Here is a 22,500-nt window from a genome sequence, read left to right as displayed (position 1 = left end):
TGCAAATTTTGCATGTGGAAAAAGTAAGAACACCCCTACATTTATCACTACTTCAAATACCTAAAATTGGAATCGGGTGCACCAGCTCAGGTGCAAATGATGAGAACATCATTGGAGAGGATCTTGGAGGAACCTGTCTTATTTAAACCTCAAACATTTAGTTTGGTTTGCTCTTTGTTGTTGAAGTGTGCGGCGTCACCATGCCCAGATCAAAAGAGCTCTCTAAGGCCTTCAAAAAGAAGGTTATAGATGCCTACGAGTCTGGGAAGGGATTTAAAAAGATCTCCAAACAATTTGAAATCAATCATTCGACTGTCCGGAAGATCATCTACAAGTGGAGAAGATTCCAAACAACTGCAAACATGTTCAGGCCAGGCCGCCCCAGCAAGTTCAGCCCGAGAGCAGACCGCAAGATGCTGAAAGAAGTCTCTAAGAACCCCAGAATGTCATCACAGGACCTACAGGTAGCTCTTGCCACTGTTGATGTCAAAGTGCACGAGTCTACCATTAGAAAGAGGCTGCACAAATTTAATCTGCATGCGAGGTGCGCCAGGAGGAAACCTTTGCTGTCCAGAAAGAACATCAGGGCAAGACTACAGTTTGCCAATGAACACCGAGGCAAAGACCATCACTTCTGGAACAATGTGCTCTGGACAGATGAGTCAAAGGTAGAGCTATTTAGCCACAGTACCAGAAGACATGTTTGGCGAAAACCAAAGACAGCATTTGACCACAAGAACCTGATACCAACTGTAAAGCATGGTGGTGGAAATATTATGGTTTGGGGCAGCTTTGCTGCATCAGGGCCTGGGCAGCTCACCATCATAGAATCCACTATGAATTCTTCATTGTACCAGAGGGTGCTTGAGGATAATGTGAGGCCATCTGTCAGAAAGTTGAAGCTCAACCGAAGGTGGACCTTGCAACATGACCATGACCCTAAACATACCAGTAAATCCACCAAGGAATGGCTGAAAAGAAAGAAATGGAGGGTTCTGGAATGGCCAAGTCAAAGCCCGGATCTAAATCCCATCGAGATGTTGTGGGGGCATTTGAAACGAGCTGTGCATGCAATTGTGCATGCTGTGCAACAATTTTTTGTTGAATAAATTATTGCAGTCAATTACCCATTGTTTTTTGTTCAATTAGATCACCTTTATCTCTAGATACTGTTTAAATGAAGATCAAATGTTGATATGTCCACATATGTTAAAAAGATTTTTTTAAACATTTAATGGGGTGTACTTCCTTTTTCCACATGGGAAATTTGCATTTATGTTTATTTAAATTTTACAATGGACTACAAAATGTAAATGTTTCATGATATTTGTTATATTATATCACCTGTATCTATCAATATTGTTGAAATGAAGATCAAATAGCTGTATGTTGAAATATGTTGAAAAAGTCAAAACTTTACATGGGGTGTACTTACTTTTTCACGTGACTGTATATATATATATATATACACATATATACATATACATACATATATATATATATATATATATATACATATACATACATATATATATATATATATATATATATATATATATATATATATATATATATATATAGATATATATATATATATATACAGATATATTGTAAAATGATTTTTTTTTTTATTAATTACAAGTTTATCATGAATCACATGTGGCCTAATATCGATGTATAGAAATATATGGCAAATGATTCAACAATTGTGTAAAAAGAAATTCTTTAATTTCGTTCGTTGATTGCATTGATTTTATGTCATTGATTTTATGTTGTCACAGAGTTACCGATTTCCCAATGTATGTAGCTGTGCAAAAAGGGTTTCCAACCTTGTCACGATGGTACAATTTTCTCGGCCTTTATAAGCAAAGTAAAACTTCCCGTGTCCAATAGTTTTAGCTTCTCTCTCTGTCTTTTAGTGACATTGTATTTGTTGTGTTTGATTTATTGATACAAATATGCCGACAGTAGTGCATTGATTAAAAAAAACCCCAATGTGTAACTACAATTTATTATCGGATCTTTTTTTCCAAATAGATATAATTTTGTGTTTTGCAATAAATATTGATAAATATATTGGTTAAATTGGCAATAAATATTGGTTTTAAAAAACCCCAATGTGTAAATACAATTTCTTATCGGATCTTTTTTTCCAAATAGATATAATTTTGTGTTTTGCAATAAATATTGATAGATTATGACATAAAGACTGAATGAAGCTTTGAAAGTAAATATTCATCTTTTAATAAGAATGGAAACGTAAGCTAGCATATAATAATAATCCCTGTATAAATATGCGAAAGAGGTGGAGATGCTTCACCAACCTGTTAACCTTTAGCACAACACTTTTGTGAAGTTAAATACTGAATTCCCAACTGTATAGTTCATATACAGTGTTTTCTTTTTCTTTTTTCTCGTCTGTCTGTACATTTTTATTTCATACGAACTTTGTGCGACATACGAAGAGAAGGCTCGTATGTCGCCGAGCTGTCCCTTTCCCGATTTGTTATTCCAGTCGCAAGCTTGTACGCGCAGGACCCGTACAGCTTGTGTTGGAGCATGTTACAACACGAGACATACATGAGAAAAGCCATGGGCGAAATTCAGCGTTAAACAAATTGGCAGAACTGAAGCGAGATGTTTGAACGCCCATGCATGAAAGGCCGTCATTGTAGAAACTGGAGTAGAGGAGAATGGCTCGGAATCCTCGAGATCAGCAGTGCAGTTCGGACTCTACACAAATCCAAACCGTGTTAACAGAGCTGGCACGTTTCAACTAATCATGTGCCTCGTACACGTCGCTAATAAGAAAATCTCTTCACCCTTTCCATCCTTTGTTTGTCTTTCCGAGACCAAGGAATTCCTCTCGCGTTCCGTACTCTTTGACCCGCGCAAAGGTCTGTTTGTCGCGTTTCCACTGACTTTTTGCGGAGACCGAAATGCCTGTAATGCAAGACCAGCCAGTTTTCAGACCTGAAGTCCACTCTGAAAGATAAATCTATCTCTATCTATATCTGTATCTGTCTGTAACACGTGAAAAATGGTGAAACAACCCGTTGTAACACGTGATAAGCTATAGTGTGTCAGTAATGCTACGAAGGGGTCAACATATATATCGGCACATCCAACCAAAATCGTACCAAAGCGGACCCTGCCTCGAAGAGAGCAAATATAATCTCACGTGACATTTCATGCACAATGTAAAATACTTAAAATACACGTCCCCAACTTCACTCCTTTGCCTCCTTCCCGAATTAAGGACATTTGGGGACAATGGGAATAAAGATTGTAATTGTGGTGAAATTAATGTGTAGGAAAATAAGTAATGTCGATGTTATTCATTGGCTTTTCTCTTGCTTGAATGTGATTTAAACCTGCGACTCGGTATCATGAGCACCTTCCTCAGACGGGAACACCAAACAGGTTAACCTTTAATCTGAACGATGTTCATTTATTTTATACTTTTGTGCTTGCATATAATTTAAAGGTCAATCATGAATTATATAAGAACCAGAGCGGCACTCGGTCGAGAGCACACCTCCGCCTGGTTGGCCGTATCACTCAATGGTGAAGAATCACTTTAAAATTCTACTAGCTCGATCCAGATCCGGATCTTCCCCAAAAATGTAATCGATTCTTCCTCGTCACACACACAACCTGTCCGACAAGTTTCGTCTAAATCCATCCATAACTTTTTGAGATATCCTGCGATGTATCGTTTTTAGCCCCGTCTCCCAATGGTGAAGAATCATTTACTAAATTAAATAATTCTCATATCCGAATCCATATTCAGATCTTCACCAAAATCGGATCTATTTGTCCTTGTCACATTCGCTACATCTCCGCCAAATTTCGTCCGAATCCGTCGACAACATTTTGAGATATTTTGTTCACAAACAAACGGACAAACAGACAGCGGTGAAAACATAACCTCCGTCCACCTTTGTTGGCGGAGGTAACGATATGAAAAATTAACGGTTCTTTTCCTTTTCCGCCCTCAGTGCTCTATTCGTTCTTTACTAACCGGTTCAAGTCTGGTTATCTCGGAACTGATGTCCTTTTTAAGTGTGGGCTGCTAGTAACTCAATACAAACAGACTCTGTTGCATACATTTTGAGCTCTTGCATCAAATACTAAATATATTAATGGCTTTAGTTTTTTTGTTTGTTTAATAGTATCTGTCAAGTGTTATATACTGTGGCTCACCAACATTCCTAATTAATTCGTAACTTGAATATTTGCCGAGAAATTGTGAGGAATAAGCTTGTAAGTTGGTTGACTTCATGTGCAGCAACCTTTAGTTGCCATGCCAAAGTTATATTGGGTATGTAGATTACCTTTTTTATTGAAGAAGAAGTTGGAAAAAAAATCGTGAATTTTTATGTTAAGGTCAGTTGGAAGATAAAACTTCCGGTGAACACACCTGAATGTGTGATATGTATAGACCATGAATTTCACACAGTTCCCATTGAAAATCTCTCATACACACACCTACTTACATGTACGTGTGCCATAAGCCCCTGCACGCACACACACACACACACACACTCATCCCCCAACTTCTCTCTTCTGCCTCTTTAAAACTGATATCCTGAATTCTCCAGCTATTTGACATATTTCTCTGTGAATATGCGATCAGTTTTTCATATTTAACCTTTCACTCGTTGATCCCAGATTCGGAGAAATTTTCAAGCAGCAAGACAGAAGAGGGGACTGGAGGTGGAGGGGGTGGAGGAGGAGGAGGAGGAGCAGGAGGTGGAGGAGGTGGTGGTGGAGGAGGTGGAAGTGGAGGAAGTGGAGGAAGTGCAGACGATCCAAGCAAAAAGAAACGACAAAGGCGACAAAGAACGCACTTCACGAGCCAGCAACTCCAGGAGCTGGAGGCGACGTTCCAGAGGAATCGCTACCCGGACATGTCCACGCGCGAGGAGATCGCCGTCTGGACAAACCTCACGGAAGCCCGTGTCCGGGTAATGCCAGTTCTTTGAAAATAGCCTAGAAAATTACCAATCTTCCAAGGTTGCATTTGACACTTTAAACTGATGATTGAATACAAAAAAACACAAGTTAACGAATTAATCAATAAACTATCTTGCAACGATCAAATTTAATTTAAAATAAACTTCGATTGTCGGGCAGCAACTGAAAATATGCGAATGAGTTTTTCTGGGGTTAAACATTGTCGGTGCAACTTGGAATGTTTTGGCCAACGTTATCGACAGAAATCGAATTTCGCTAGCGCAACGCTTATATTATACGTGATCCATACTTCATGTACAATGGTTCGAAAATCCAGGAAAGACTTGTTTGTGAATGATTAGAGTTTCGTTCATGTGTCATGAGGCAGTATAAAGTGTGCACGGATGTATAGATTTTGCCATCGTTAGGTTGTGCTCCAAAGCTGTTCAATAGTATATTTAGTGTATGAAATGGTGTATTGTCTGACGAGATGGTTCATCAGTAGCACGCTTTACCCCTGAGCTGTCGAGTCTCAGTTCAATCCCTTTACCGACGATAAACGGGTGTTTCGCATGCAGGGATTTTCATGACAATGCGCACCGACCCTCGGCTGGACATGGAACTGAGTGTTCCGTCTGCTAGCATCAGCGAGATGATGTGAAACATCCCAGGTGTTTTGTAAAGAATATGTGAGTTGTCGCCGGGACCCTGAAAAAATGCACAAATTCCTGCCCAAATCACTTATAGTTGATATTAAATTTGCCTAAATCGTTTGTGAACGACTCGGGCCAAAAACGTTTTACGGCCAGTCCCACAATAAGGTGGGAATAATTGGGGCTGTAGTAGTAGTAGTAGTAGTAGTAGTAGAGGTAGTAGTAGTGGTAGTACTGGTAGTAGTAGTGGTAGTGGTAATAGTAGTGGTAGTAGTAATAGTAGTAGTGGTAGTAGTAGTGGTGGTAGTACTGGTAGTAGTAGTGGTAGTAGTAGTGGTGGTAGTGGTAGTACTAGTAGTAGTGGTGGTAGTAGTAGTGGTGGTAGTGGTAGTAGTAGTAGTAGTAGTAGTAGTGGTCGTAGTAGTTGTGGTGGTAGTAGTAGTGGTGGTAGTAGTAGTGGTACTAGTAGTAATAGTGGTTGTAGTGGTAGTGGTAGTAATAGTGGTTGTAGTAGTAGTGGTAGTCGTAGTGGTGGTGGTGGTAGTAGTAGTGGTAGTCGTAGTGGTGGTGGTAGTCGTAGTGGTGGTAGTAGTAGTAGTAGTAGTAGTAGTAGTAGTAGTAGTAGTAGTGGTAGTAGTAGTAGTAGTGGTAATAGTGGTTGTAGTGGTAGTGGTAGTCGTAGTGGTGGTGGTAGTCGTGGTGGTGGTGGTAGTGGTAGTAGTGGTGGTAGTAGTACTGGTGGTAGTAGTAGTGGTAGTAGTGGTTGTAGTAGTGGTAATAGTGGTTGTAGTAGTAGTGGTATTAGTAGTGGTAGTCGTAGTAGTAGTACTGGTAGTGGTAGTAGTAGTAGTAATAGTGGTTGTAGTAGTAGTGGTAGTAGTAGTGGTGGTAGTAGTAGTAGTGGTTGTAGTAGTAGTTGCATTAGTAGTGGTAGTCGTCGTCGTCGTAGTAGTAGTAGTGGTGGTGGTAGGAGTAGTAGTAGTAGTAGTAGTGGTAATAGTGGTTGTAGTGGTAGTGGTATTAATAGTGGTAGTCGTAGTAGTAGTACATTCTCTAACAGGATGGTGCAGAGGTGACACACTTACCTTTGAGCTATCTTGTCGAGGTTCGATCCCCGCGACGACAATAAACTGCTCAATTGGTTTTTCGCAGCCGGTTCATAATAATTGAATCACAAAATGTTCGTCTCTTCGATGAATATGTCAAGCTCGATGTGCCGTCTGCTAGCTTTAACTTGTGGGCGTTGAATGTCCCACGGTGTCTTTCAACAAACGGTAGACGAAGTAGGCCTATCATATCACCAACATACTGAACAAATTGTAAATTCCTATGCTGGCTACCACTGGAAAGACAGCAGCAAACCCCCCAGTGTGATCCTCGCCATGAGGCTACCCCTGGAAGCAGTATACGTATATATAACGGTCCCTGTGAGGTGGCCTCCCAAATTTCCTCGACTTCTTTCCGCACAAGCACTTAGCAAAATGGTCCCACTTGCTCTTACCATGGTGATCATTCCACCTTTCCAAGCCGACACACCGAGTAAAGGTCATGCCTTTTTGTACCCATTGATACCAACATCAACCGTTGTTCTTGCAGCAAACTCGACACAATCCTCGACGTAGCGTCGTGTCTCTTGCAGAAGCCCAATAGCTCTACCTTTCTCCAACCCGTTCGATTAATTGATACGCGTACATCTTGTAAGGACTCCACAGGCTCGCCTCTATGTCAATAACAGGAACATATCAGTGATTACCGAATTTCGTTATATTGAACCCTTTTATACATTTTGCATAATCGCTCGAATTTGTGCGACACGTGACAATATACCATTGATATCACATTCACCAAAATGTAACGATTTACAAACAAAACCTGCCCATACTTCTGTGCCAAGTTAATGTTTTCTGTAGGCCAACTCATTTTGAGGTCGACAAAATCCAATGTCCTGCCGCATGCCCCAATAGAATTCAAAGTTGACAAATGTAAACGTATTTTGTTTGAAGGCCTCATTTACCTTAACGATCACTTGAAGACGTCTTTTTGAATTGCGGACCTTTTTTGCCACAAATCTGTGCTGTTGTACCGACGGCCTTGTGCTATGCTTGTTAAGTTGAGGGTATTTTCAAAGTACCGTTACATGATGATGGACTACTACTACTGCTACTGGTACTTTAATGGCTCCTACCAATTGGGGTCCACGTTCGTTTTTTGGATCAAGTATTTCACAAACTAGCTGACCAGGCCTGACGTTCAAACTGAAGCTGAACAGTGCTGACGTTAACTCGCCTACTCTTTCTGAAAGACACCACAGGATCTTTAACATTCACCCTCCTTAACAACGGTCGTTGTCCTTACATGTCATGCCTGTCAAACACCAGAATAACAGATTATAGCTGAGTCCAGATTCCAACGCAGGCACGACAGCTCAAATTTGAGGGGTTTTTTGTTGTTGTTGTTGTTGTTGTTGTTGTTGTTGTTCTTTTGTATACAAGATTGAGGATCATGCAAGAGCTAACATTAATGACAAAAAAAATACAAACGGACACATAAAACAAAATAAAGGGAGTGGGACACCAGATGGGGAGAGGGGAAAGCACACAAGTACAACATTTGAGAGCAGGGACATCGGGAGATCTGTGGGAGGGAGAGGGCTTGGGGGGAGGAGGCGTGGGAAGGGATGTGGGGGATGTGGGGGGTGGGGGAGGTAAAAAAAAAAAACACATGGAGTAAAAAAAAAAGTTTGAGTTTGTATACCTCTAAGATATCCTGCTAACCCTCCATGACATGTTGATGTTGATAATGATAAGTTATTCTGGTCGACGACGAGGACATTAAAATAAATTTTGTCGACCGCAAAAGAAAAACCTAAAGTTAAACAATCGAGGTGTAAAAACATAGAATGACTTCATCCGATCATCGTCGTTTCTTTCACTTCACATCCTTAAATGTTGGCGTCGTCGTTTGTATGCAGATCGTGGCTGCGTGCTGGCATCCGTTCTGGCTGGGGTCTGGCAGCAGTTCCACTGATGCAGTGCCCCCTGTAGGTTAGAGCGGTAATTTGGAACTTGGCCAAGGTGACTGCGATAGCTCACCCACTCTTCGCAAAAGACACCTTTGGATCTTTTAATGTCCACCAAACTAATGCTGGCAGACGGGATACCCAATTTAATGCACGTTCCAGGGACTTTTGATCCCCCTTTGATGATGAATGATTCGATGATTTTTTGATGATGCCCATTTGATTTGATGCCCAAGCCCATTGATGCCTCGCCCGACATGTCAAACACAAGGATGACAGTTTATAGCCGGGTCAGGATTCAAACTCGAGCAAGACCGCTCATCTATCCTTAAAATGTACAAAGATTTCATTAGAGCACAATATTCAATCACAACACATTTTCTTGGAAATACCTAATATGATGAGCTTAAGCCAAACCTGGTACACGATTGACATTCAGTCCTGAACATTTTTAGCCGCGTCGCAGACGCTGCTCATAGAGTGCCCTCTGCTGTTGTTGTTGTTCTTCTTCTTGTTCTTCTTCTTGTTCTTGCAGAGAAGACAAAACCTCAAAGCTCCACCCATTCTGGGAACCATAGCTCCACCCATTCTGGGAGAGGCTTCATATAAACAAATATCCACCATTTTATTAACTCGCATAGCTTTGAGGCCTGTTTTGTAGGCCCGTGGTGTCTTCCTCTCTCACACAGTTTTATTTCAAATCAAATTCGATATATCATTTCATTTTTCACAGTCGCTAACATAGTTTTAGACTCGGTTGAAAAAAAACGGGAAGAAAATCCGATGAAAGTTGCCCTTTATAGAACGAAATGAATTCTCAAAGGCCTGTAACTTCAAGTCCATTGAGATTTATTTTTTTTAAATCGCGGCATGGTCAGTCATACACCGCCCGAAATAACAGACGGGAAAATGCCGAGATATATTAAAAATTCGTCGCCACACACGGGAGATTGCCGAGATATATATTTTTTAAATCGCGGCATGCTCAGTCATACACCGCCCGAAATAACAGACGGGAAAATGCCGAGATATATTAAAAATTCGTCGCCACACACGGGGAAATTGCCGAGATATATTTTCACTTTGCACAAAAATAACATCAAGTAATCGAATCAATAGGAATGTCCTGTGCCTATAACATCGACGTTATAGGCACAGCTGCATCTAGGCATTGTGTAACATCGACGCGGCTTTTGTTTTAATTAAAACTTTTTGTACTTGTTTTATTTATGATTCTTCCATTCAGTAAAGACATTTGAATTTACAAAAATTGTATGCAGTTTTGTTTTCTCTGTCCGCATAACTCCTGATTGGATTGTGTGTACCACAGAAAGTTCAAATCGTATTCTGAATCATTTTATTCGCCATCTTGGGACGACGAGAACCCAATTTATGAAACGCCAAATTTTAAGTGCCAGTCTCGAGAGAAAAATATGAAATTCCCTCCCGTCTGGATGATGCAGGGCCTGTTGTTGAGTAAAGTTGAAGGTCAAAGCAAAAAAAAACCAACATCCTCTCGTGAAGATGAAAGAACAGAATAGAACTTTACAAATGGCTGCGCAACTATTGCTCAATAATGCAAAACAAAGAGCTGAAAGTGACCCGAACTCAAAATTACAACCTCTGCAGAACATTGCTAAGCTTGGCTTTAAATAGCATGAAAACGCCCACCCTCCCCACCTCGCCCCATGCCCCACCCAACCCCATTCCTCAGCTCGTCCTTTTTCATACTTATCTCGGGCTCAGGAAGAAGTTGTACATTTATCTCATGTAAGGCGAGAATCATTCGCTGTGTGAACAGATGGGATCATGGGAAAACCAAACAAGCCAAGCCTTTTATTGGCAGGGCCTTAAACTTCAACAATAACAACTTTCAAGCTTTCAGCTTTGTATTGCAGGAGTATAAATGTTGGAAACGGCAGTGTTGATGTATTAACATCCACACCGATAATTCTATGAATCGGTACTTTTTTTTTTTTTTGGAACATCTGAACAACTGCACCTCAATACCTTTTTATGGTCTAACTAATATCAGTTAAAGACTTTGTAAAACTTTGATGCATTTATTATAAAAGTAGAAGGGAGGGAAAGCGTGGGTGGGAGGAGTCAACGAAAGTGGTGGGGTGGGGGTAGGGAGGGGGTGGGTGGGAGGAGAGACGGGGTGGGTGAGAGGAGGAGGCGGAGGGAGGGGTGGGTGAGGAGGCGGAGGGCGAGGATGGGAGTCCGAAGGGATGAGTGTATGTGCGTGGGAGGAGGGTAAGGGGTGAGGTGGGTGTCCAGAGGGGGGTTGGTTGGTAGGAGGTGAGGGGTGGGTTGGGAGGAGGCAGGGGAAGGGTGGGAGGGGGCAGGAGAAGGGAGGGAGGGAGCAGGGGAGGCGTGGGAGGAGGCAGGGGAGGGGTGGGAGGAGGCAGGGGAAAGCATGAGAGAAGGGACCCGCCATTGCTCGTAAATAAGTAAATCATGATGAATGAACAAATGAATGGATGGTAAACATTAAATCGTGTTCAGGAACTTTCAATCATATTAAGGACATGGGAAACATCATCCAGTCAATAGTGGACTCCATATGGTGGCATTTGTAAAGGTATGAGAACAGTTCACTGATGTCCCATTTCATAACTTGCACGATAGTTATCGGGTGTGTGGAGGCTACCCAACTACTCCAACACCGTCGGTGGGTAGTGAAATGGTAAAAGTATTGATATAACGAATAAATACATTCCAATAGGCATTGTATCGCAAATCCATTATATCAGGATCCCATCCCCATCCCAACCCCAGCCCTCCTAACAAAAAGCAAATTAAATAAATAAATGGCCTCTATAGTTATAGGAATACCACTTAGATAAACATGTCGTCAATGTGCATGACACTTTTAATCTACTGTTAACCTCACCCAATAAGTTAAATTAGTACAGGTGTAGTACTCTTAGATAATGCTGTGAACACAGAAGCGATCATTGTGCATAAAACTATTAATATGCTGCTAAATGTGATTTATCAAGTTACAAAAAGAGACAAGTGTTAAACACAATGTGACGTCATGTAAATGACACCTTCCCAAATGCTCATCACACAGAACATATATGTGCACCACTCCACACACCTTCCGCAAGCGACTACATGTAGGGGAGAGGCAGGTTAGTTGATAAACTTTTTAGTTATGTTGGCCTATAATGAAGACTGTTAGCTCGACAGGATTCATGAATTGTCCAAAATAAATATCAGGGTCTTGTACATATCTGTGAAGCATGCCAGATCTGCTGAATTATCAAGCTTGGAATGGTGGCTCACAAAAAAACTGTTTGTCAAACGTATCATCTGACCTGACCAAGTGGGTTAGTTGATACACCTTGGTAGGCGTGAATGGGTTAGATGATACATTGATTTACATGGTGAATGAGTTAGATGATACATCGATTTACATGGTATTTCTGCCAATGGTAACAAATTAGCATGCACATAATTACAGATACACATCAAACTAGGCTACATACCATCATTTCTGTATAATATTTGTACTAATGGTATTTTCAGTCATTGAGCACTGTTAATTAAAGCTGTTTGTTTGTTATTTATTCAGTTGTATACCTGCTATGTATACATAGGTAATGTAAAGTATATCTAACAATAAGGCTAAAGGTTAAGTTAGAGAGAAAAAAAAGATCTGCCAAACAAGTTAATCGGCAAGCATCAAATATCAGGAAAGGAACAAGATTCACAACTCAGATGGACACAACTCTTATATTCTAAAGATGTACAGTGTAGGCTATATAGGCCTACATATATTATGATGTATGAAGCCCAGTTACAAATGGCTACAGCATTGTCTTGTAAAAAAAAAAAAATGAATGGGTTAGTTGATACAGGTCGGTAGGGTTAGTTGATACGCATATACGCGTATCAACTAACCTACTCAGACTGTATCATCTAACCCATCCATGGGTTTTTTGCAACACATGTTGCCCACATGCTTATCCTGGCAATCAAATCAGCGTAGGCTGAAAGCCACTTTCACAAGGTATAATCAACCAATGAAAACTCCTGTGAAATCTATGTAGTATTATCACAATAAATGATCATACCTTTTGTTGGCGTTTTTACTCAGGATGACACAAATCAGGTTTTTTGGAGAATCACACCCTTTCTTTGTCTGTAACTTCTTGACCTACTTATCAATGATATGTAATGCAACTAGCTAACAACAGAGGGCAGCATTTATACAAGTTTCATTTCTGAGGGCTAGGAGGAAGGTTGTATCAACTAACCTACTGTATCAACTAACCTGCCTCTCCCGTACACACCACAGCAGTGTCTGCCTCATGGTTCAACATGTAGAGTGTGAAACATACAATTTGAATTATTGCCACGCCATGTTGCCCACCATGCACTTAGATAATAAATACGACATTGGATAAAATCACATCATTTCTGAAGATTGATATGGTACCGGATTACGAGTGCTGTGATAGTAGCACCCATACCACAGCTTTGGCACACGCATGGGGTGAGATAAAAGTGATGATTAACCGGTTGCTTCATCCTACTCTTAATTTGCAATTGGTCACTGATTTTGACACCAATACAATTTTTTATTACGCACACTATGTATCAAAAAGCTACAAATATCGAACAAAGTTTCAAATAGAGCACCTCACCACCATTAGACCATTTAAATTGCATCAGATATAGCAATAAATGTGAATTGTTCTCCCAGGTTGTCGGCTCAATAACAGAAGACGCCATTTGCATTTTTGCTGCCACCATTGCTACCCCATTTAGAATCCCGTGCGGGCACAGGCAACTTTCTAGTAAATAACAAGGGATTGACCATGCATAAAATAAACACATACAATAGCACCTTCACAGGAAGAAAAAAAACATACTTGTAGTTGGGAAGATCCATATTCAAATCCGATGGTACCTTCGGCTGTTGTGGCGGCTCAACAGGCAAGACTCAGGAAGCTCTTAGGTCCTCTTAGGATTCTTCATCAGAGTTTTGCTTTTCTGTTGGGACTCTGTTGAGGTCCTAAGAGCTTCCTGAGTGTTGGGATGAAGCAGGTAAAGCAGATTCATCAGGGCTCCTCTGCCTGTCTGTTCAGATGAAAAATATTATTTTGGTTCCATGGAAGCTCTTAGGTTCGATTAATTATCATCCCTAAGGATGCCGAGACCCTAGACCAACATGAAAGCTCTCGAGCAGACAGCTTTTATGAATGGGATTGTTTGATTTTGTGCTGGCCGGTAATTGTTCATTTTCTGCAAGCTGCTTTGATGATCTTTTTATTATTACCATTTTGCTATCTAATGTATTCAAGTGATAATTATTTGTTATGATGGGACCAGTAGCTATGATTGATACATGTTGTATCAAATTTGTTATCTCCCATATAAAACACAATGTCAGTTTGGGTTTGTACAGATGTCTGTCCCCCGTCATAAGGGTAGATTTTGAAGACCAATCTTTTAACACGAATGCCTGTTCACTACGGTCTATTTTTGAGGATAAAACAAACTCGAAAAACATTTTCCATAAAAGAGTAATTATGTCTCTTCTGTTGGAATTGTAGACGGCGGCTTGCTTGCAAACTGAGCCTCAAGGGCGGTGTACAGTAGCGGTTTTTTTTTTTTTTTTAAATAACAATAAACACAAGATACATGGAGGTGAAATTCGCTGCACGTGATGTGCAACGCACGCAGAGTAAAACGAGTGTTCATTTACATCTGTATAATGTCTAATAAAAAAAAAAACATATGAGCACACCTGACACTATAGGCCGAGGCTTCAGACTTTGGCATGCTCATGAGGCTGCACCATCGAATAAACTGTTCCAACTCGTCATACTTGACAGACTTTTTACTCGTATTGCATATTCATTGTATTGGGACTCTATTGTAATGGGACATATCTGGCCATAATCCCTGAAGAACTGCAGGTTCAATATTAATTTATTTTAAATTATGGTATTGGAATTGTTGAATTGTGCTGCAGTATCCATGAACAATTGACCCCATTGCTCAAATATTGGTACATTGACCATTTCTCGCCCTCTGTCACCTTGCCCTTCCCCGAGCCTTGATCTTGTATCAAGGCTCACAATGATGATGATGAGGGTGATGATTATGATAAAAACCGTATTTTTCCTGAAAATAGGAAGGGGTTCAGCTCCCCTCCAAAACCTTCCCCTCTCTTCCCAGATTTGCCTCTGGGTTAGGGCAGAAAAATATCTGTGTTTCGAGTATTTGTCACTGGCTTAAGGCTCATTTAAGAGCTGGAAGATGAAGGATGTAGTCAGCAACACAATGGAGAGAAAAATGACCAGACAGGGATATAATATTCAGATGAGGACAAAACAGACAAGACAAGGCAAATAAATGGAATCTCAAAGTTACCCAGCCTCACCTGGACAGAGAAAACTTGTCGACTTTAACAGTTGTAAGCGATAAATCAAATACTGCATGTTTGTCATAAGTTCACTTAACCAGTCAAACAGGAATAGTTAGCCTCAGATGATAGTTCTTACATCACATCTGAATAGCAAACATTAATTAGCATAGAGGTATAAGCCAGAGTTTAAAACTCTGTTAATGGTGTTTTGTATGCAGCCCGTGGCAGCTGGTTGCCTCATTTTTCTGGAGCCGTGGTTGTGCTGCTAATGCAGTGCCCCCGTTGCCAGTCAGCTGGTACTCATTTTTGTCAACCTCAGGTTGACAGGCTGAGTCAACCCACCTGGTGTTAATTCAACGGCATGACAGGGGCTCAAATCAAGACCCTAATGTCTCAAACCAGCCACCGTAACCGTTAAGCCAACTCCAGGCTTACTCTGCTAATACAATCACATCATATTTTGACTTCTTCATAAACCAGTTCTTCTTTTACTAAAATGTCTGTTGAAATTCTTCTCCAGTTTTTTTTTTTTTTTTGTCGGCCAAATAAGCATATTATGTGTGCAAATGGTACAAATGGTCGTGTCCCTCCCTTCAGATGTTCCCAACCAAACCCCTCCTCCCAACCCTTTCCCCTTCCCCACACTCCTCATATTATATCCTCCTAGCCTATTTCCCCATTTCTCCCCTCTCCTCCCCATCTCCACTTACCTACAGTTCCGCTTTATCATTCATAATAATTTTATTTCCCATTATATTTTCTCACGTTTCTTGTAATCTCATTGAGCAGGTTTGAGAAGGTGGAACGGAGTCTTCCCAAGACCCAGAGTATCCCCTCTATTTTCGAAGATCACATTTCGAGGACAAATTTGTGATGTTTTGCTCTTGTCATGTCTTTGTTCCAAGGGTTCTTTTCAGGATTGTCACCGAAACCTAGACAGCCACCAATTGTAGTCCGTTTGTTGTAATATTGACTAGTATAGTTTGTGAGGGGCTGTCAGGATAGCTTAGAATATGCACACTCGCCTCTGACCTTTATAGCCTGGGTTCGGATCACAACCCAGCTATAAACCGTTGCCCTGGTATTTCACAGGCAGGATGATGCATCAGTGTGTGTGCCGTCCATATGAAGGAGATTAAGCCAGAGGACCTGTCTGCCAGCCCTGGTTATTGGGTGTTAAATATTCCCACAGTGTATTCTTGAAGAGTGGGCAAGTTATCGCCAGCATCCTGAAGAAATTCAAAATTCCTGCCCCAATTGTCTTCCTCATCTGCACTTTGCTTGGCAAGCATGGCAAAATATTCCAATATCACCGACATGAGTTGAGAGAGGCCTTCATCCTGTAGTGGACTGATGATGATGATGATGATGATGGTTTTCAAAATATCAGTGATGTTCTGATTTTATCACTCAAGTTGTTCCGACTATCGCTGACAAAACATTGACACTCCTCAGCTTCCATTTTCTCTTGACTTCATTTTACAGATCCTGGTACTTGGTCATTTTTTGACTTCATTTTACAGATCCTGGTACTTGGTCATTTTTTGACTTCATTTTACAGATCCTGGTACTTGGTCATTTTTTGACTTCATTTTACAGATCCTGGTACTTGGTCATTTTTTGACTTCATTTTACAGATCCTGGTACTTGGTCATTTTTTGACTTCATTTTACAGATCCTGGTACTTGGTCATTTTTTGACTTCATTTTACAGATCCTGGTACTTGGTCATTTTTTGACTTCATTTTACAGATCCTGGTACTTGGTCATTTTTTGACTTCATTTTACAGATCCTGGTACTTGGTCATTTTTTGACTTCATTTTACAGATCCTGGTACTTGGTCATTTTTTGACTTCATTTTACAGATCCTGGTACTTGGTCATTTTTTGACTTCATTTTACAGATCCTGGTACTTGGTCATTTTTTGACTTCATTTTACAGATCCTGGTACTTGGTCATTTTTTGACTTCATTTTACAGATCCTGGTACTTGGTCATTTTTTTACTTCATTTTACAGATCCTGGTACTTGGTCATTTTTTGACTTCATTTTACAGATCCTGGTACTTGGTCATTTTTTGACTTCATTTTACAGATCCTGGTACTTGGTCATTTTTTGACTTCATTTTACAGATCCTGGTACTTGGTCATTTTTTGACTTCATTTTACAGATCCTGGTACTTGGTCATTTTTTGACTTCATTTTACAGATCCTGGTACTTGGTCATTTTTTGACTTCATTTTACAGATCCTGGTACTTGGTCATTTTTTGACTTCATTTTACAGATCCTGGTACTTGGTCATTTTTTGACTTCATTTTACAGATCCTGGTACTTGGTCATTTTTTGACTTCATTTTACAGATCCTGGTACTTGGTCATTTTTTGACTTCATTTTACAGATCCTGGTACTTGGTCATTTTTTGACTTCATTTTACAGATCCTGGTACTTGGTCATTTTTTGACTTCATTTTACAGATCCTGGTACTTGGTCATTTTTTGACTTCATTTTACAGATCCTGGTACTTGGTAATTTTTCGAGTTTCTATGTTAAGTGCATTATATGGATCCTTGTGATGGCTCAGGTGGTATAGTTTGCAGATTTTGATTGAGGTTACAACCTCTACAAGAAAAGCAGTGTTTGGTATTATGCCAAATATGATTCCAATTTCAAGATATAAACTAGAACGGCACCCAGTAGAGAGCATACCTCCGCCAGGTGAAGAGATTACATTTTGTATCCTAGAGTAGACGAGAAAATCACAATACAGAATCACATTTAATCAAAATCATCCGTCTACAACTTTTTGAGATATCCTGCTGTATATCGTTTTTGGCCATAACTCCCAATGGTGAAGAATCACTTAAAACATTCTACTAGCCGGATCTGGATCCAGATCTTCACCAAAATCGAATCAATTATTCCTTGTCACACACACAACTTCTCCACCACGTTTCGTCCAAATCCGTCCACAACCTTTTGAGATATCCTGCTATGTATCGTTTTGGCCCTATCTCCCAATGCTGAAGAATCGCTTTAAAAATTCTACCAACCGGATCCGGATCCGGATCTTCACCAAAATCGAATCATTTCGTCCTCCTCACATACACTACTTCTCTGCCAAATTTCGTCCTAATCCGTCCACAACTTTTCGATATATTTTGTTCACAAACAGACAGGGGTGAAAACATAACCTCCATCCACCTTTGGTGCCGGAGGTAAATATGGTTGGTAAAGAGTAGATGCTCTAACCATTACATGACCTTGTCTGGTTGAAGACCAAGTTCGATCGTAAACCGGATTTCTCATTTCCTGGACTTTCTTTGAAGTCCTTTATTATTATTTTCCTTCCTTTACTTGCTCTCTAACTCTCACTTCAAATTTTTTTATCTCGAACTTTGTTTCCTTCTATCGTCACTTGTAAAAGTGGTTTTAGCTCCGTTGTTGTATTCATTGAGTCCGTCCAGGTTTAAGAGTGTGTCTTGCTGATGAAGCCATTGAGGTAGCAATAGTAGGCTATGGCTGTAGAACCTGCATGCATTGTGGCCTTGGGGTTAAGGTGCATGTTTATCGTTTGGACAACCTTTGCCTCGTACCATGTCTACTAATAACCTTGAAAGTCATGTGAAAGTATATTGACGTCTATTAATGTCTTTCTCATGCATGTGATTCATGTACAGGCTCCTGCATGGGCCTTACTTAGATCAGCAATGCCCAGGGCTCTGTTGATATAAACCTGTGAAAATACGTGACCATTACGTGACTTTGGGTCGTGGTCCATAGCAATGCCCTCTGTAAAGAGCTACTTACTGAATCCTTAATTTCATTCAATTTTTTTCTTCGAATGTCATCAAGCCCAAGAGAGACAATCCTGACATTGGGGATTAATTACGAACTATTTAGGGGTTTTTTTGTCTTTTAAAACAATTGATGGTGTTTAAACCAAAATGCAATATGGCACAATGCCATTTTTAAAAAATCCCTTTTTTTTGGGGTTTACAAGATCGAGGCTCGTGTAAGAGTTAACATTAATGACAAAAAAAAAACAGACACATAAGACGAAATAAAGGGAGTGGCAGACAATATGGGGAGAGAAGGGGAAGCACACAAGTACAACAATTGAGAGCAGGGACATCGGGAGATCTGTGGGAGTGAGAGGGCTTTGGGGAGGAGGCATGGGAAGGGGTGTGGGGAGTGGGAGAGGTGCGGACATGGACATGAACACTGCTAGGACTTCCAGGAAAGAAGTCGGTATTTCAAAAAAGTGGACATGGGGTGCATTAACAGGGGTAGAAGAGATCAAGGTTTTGGATTGGGGAAGATAAGAGATGGTGGTGAACAGCTGTTTTAAAGACCTGGAGGGATGAGTGGGATTGAAGAGAGTGAGGGAGTTTTTGATGCTGAAATTGCTTAAATTTTTATGCTGAAATTTTAGTCCGAAAACATTATTAAGGTTTTACCAACGTTTTTAATTAAAATTAAGCTTTGTACTTTTGGGAACTTTTGGATGTCATGTCAAACTAGAGTGGCACTCGGTAGAACACATACCTCTGCCAGGCTAAACGGTTTACGTTTTGTGTCCCACTGATGGGCTGGATCTTGATCTTCCACAAAATCTAATCATTTCGTTATTGTCACCTTACTAGCTAATTTTTTACCAGTAGTTTTTTCATAATCCGTCCACAATTTTTTCAGACATCCTGTTCAGACAGACAAACAAACAGACAGGGGTGAAAGCATAACCTCAGCCCACCTTCAGTGGCGGATGTAATTAGGGTTTTGTGCTGGTATCTCATTACCAGGAGAAAACCATAAATTGAGAGATTGGTTTTTTTGACATGGTAATTTACCTGAAGGTGTTTTATTCATCACATTTTACTCACTTTAATATCCACAACAACCCAGCTTTGTCGATATTTATGCACTAATTGTTCAGTGTTATGATAGATTACTTAGGATGGAATGGACTAAAGCAATACTTTTATGCCTCATCTCCATTAGCATATTGGTACCATGCCTGCATAGTGCAACCACACTTACTATTGTGCATCAGGAGTGAGACCGAGGCATGATGCATCGGCATGCCACACTTGGGTGGTCAAACGCTCTTTTAACTTCACCCCAAATACGTCACACCCAAAGCTGTTACTTTTACTTGGGAATATATTATATGCATGCCCCTTATGCTGGAAATCTGTTAATTGTGATGCTGCATATGCAGAGAGTGTATCGTGTCTGCCTGGTTGCTATTTCTCGGTAGTGAAGCCGCGTAGCTTCCGTGAAGCTCAGCCTTATCCCGGCATGAATAAATCATGGGCTGTCTATAGGAGGGCCTATCGGTCTACATCAAAAAATGTGCCCAGTGTACAACATACAAAAGGAAAGGAACAAAAAAAGAGACTTGGGAATGGAAAAGTAAAATAATCAAGAATCCAACCGGGCCGAGAAGGATTAAGGCAATGGAAAATAATAAATGAGGCGATGCTGGGAGTGGGAGTTAGTGCCACTACATCAAGAAGGATGTTTGAATGGTTGCCTACCTTTAATGTTGCATCACTAATGTTGTTACTAATGATGTAACGATGTCACTAATGGTGTTAAATGTAATGTTGTATTACATTTTATTACATTTTATTATTATTACATTTTATTACATATTATTACATTTTTTTATTACATTTTAATGTTGCATCACCATCGCGTGTGAATACTTCGCCATAGAACAACAACCCATGCGGAGTGGGAAATGGCGAACAAAAGCAACTTGGTGTTAGACACTATTAATCTAAGTAGGCAATTCTTAATCTAAGTAGACAATTCTTAATCTAAGTAGACAATTCTTAATCTAAATAGACAATTCTTAATCTAAGTAGACAATTCTTAATCTAAGTAGACAATTCTTTACAACTGCAAAATTATATTCGAAACTAGTGGGTGAGTGGGTGGGAGTTGATTTGGCGAGAGATGATTGATTACTCATGTCAATATGGGTTAGACATTGAGCTGGACCTTTAAGATACATATAAACAAGCAGGGTAAACTAGAAGGCTGCTTAAATTGTATATGAGCAAGGTGTTGTTCACGGATGTACTCCTTTAACGCATAAGCTATCAGTGTTTGCCAATGGAAATACTGTAGCATTTAAAATGCAGTATATAACTAGAACGGCACTCAGTAGAGAGCATACCTCCGCCAGGTGAACACTTTACCTTTTGTATTCCAGATTAGACCAGAAAATCACAATACAGAATCACATTTAATCAAAATCATCCGTCCACAACTTTTTGAGATATCCTGCTATATGTTGATTTTAGCCCCAAAGGTGAAAAGCACTTGAAAAAATAAATAATTCTCATATCCGAATCCATATTCAGATCTTCACCAAAATCGAATCAAATCGTCCTCATCACACACTCAACATGTCCATCAAGTTTCGTCCAAATCCGTCCACACCTTTTTGAGATATCCTGCTATATATCATTTTTGGCCCTATCTCCCAATGGTGAAGAATCACTTAAAAATTAAATAATTCCCATATCCGAATCCATATTCAGATCTTCACCAAAATCGAATCAAATCGTCCTCATCACACACTCAACATGTCCATCAAGTTTCGTCCGAATCCGTCGACAATCTTTTGAGATATCTTGTTCACAAACAGACAGACAGACAGACAGGGGTGAACACATAACCTCCATCCACCTTTGGTTGTGGAGGTAAATATTATCAAAGCAAACACACGGATGTCGGGATGAAGTTCTACTTGGGAATGGTTGGTCATATTATGGGTTGGTCTGTAGTGTTCTCATCTGAACATCTGGCTCATGCTGTATGAAATTTAAAAATTCCATATACTGTCATGTTCGTCCACAGTAATGTCTATAGTAATATAGTAATGTTTGTCCATTGTTTACACCCTGCCAGGACTAAAAACAACACCTGGCAAAGGGTGGATGAGCTCCCAAAGGGAGCCAATGGCCATACAGTAAGGAGATGGTGTCTCCTAAAAAAAAACACACACACATCCGGTTTGCACCAGTTCAAGTCACACCAAAGACGTTTAAAATGGCACGAGTTGCTTATTGCTTGACGTTCAACATTTAAATGTATAAAGCACGGACAATCCCCATCGGTTGGCATCCATGGGGAGGAAGAAATTCCTCCTGAGGAAATGTCCCGCTGAGTGTGGTGAGAAAGGCAGCACCAATGGTATGACGTCGCGGGTACCCAGAGGATCCCAGGAAGTAACGTCACTTCCCCCAAGCTCAGTGGCTGTGTTAAATGTTTGTCTCATCTGTGTGTGTGTGTGTGTGTGTGTGTGTGTGTGTGTGTGTGTGTGTGTGTGTGTGTGTGTGTGTGTGTGTGTGTGTGTGTGTGTGCTCCATTAAAAGCCTTAGACCATGTATTAAAAAAATATCCTTCTTACTACCTCCCACTTCCGAACGTGGACAGAGGTTATATTTTCATCCCCATTTGTTTGTCTGT

At 40.3% G+C, this 22,500-nt stretch overlaps 1 protein-coding gene across 1 annotated transcript in view; it reads left to right on the top strand.

The window, feature by feature from the left end:
* LOC137425771 (pituitary homeobox 3-like) overlaps window positions 1-22,500 on the top strand; it is a 124,469-nt gene that overhangs the window by 5,669 nt on the left and 96,300 nt on the right. The window contains exon 2 of the mRNA XM_078776642.1: window positions 4,675-4,970. Coding sequence (XP_078632768.1) covers window positions 4,675-4,970 — 296 coding nt within the window. The remainder of the gene's footprint in view (window positions 1-4,674; window positions 4,971-22,500) is intronic.

Source organism: Myxine glutinosa, chromosome 4 (genome assembly GCF_964187855.1).
Source record: "Myxine glutinosa chromosome 4, kmMyxGlut1.1, whole genome shotgun sequence".
NCBI lineage: Eukaryota > Metazoa > Chordata > Myxini > Myxiniformes > Myxinidae > Myxine > Myxine glutinosa.
The sequence above is the reverse complement of the archived record's forward strand: the minus strand, read 5'-3'. Positions and strand labels throughout refer to the sequence as shown.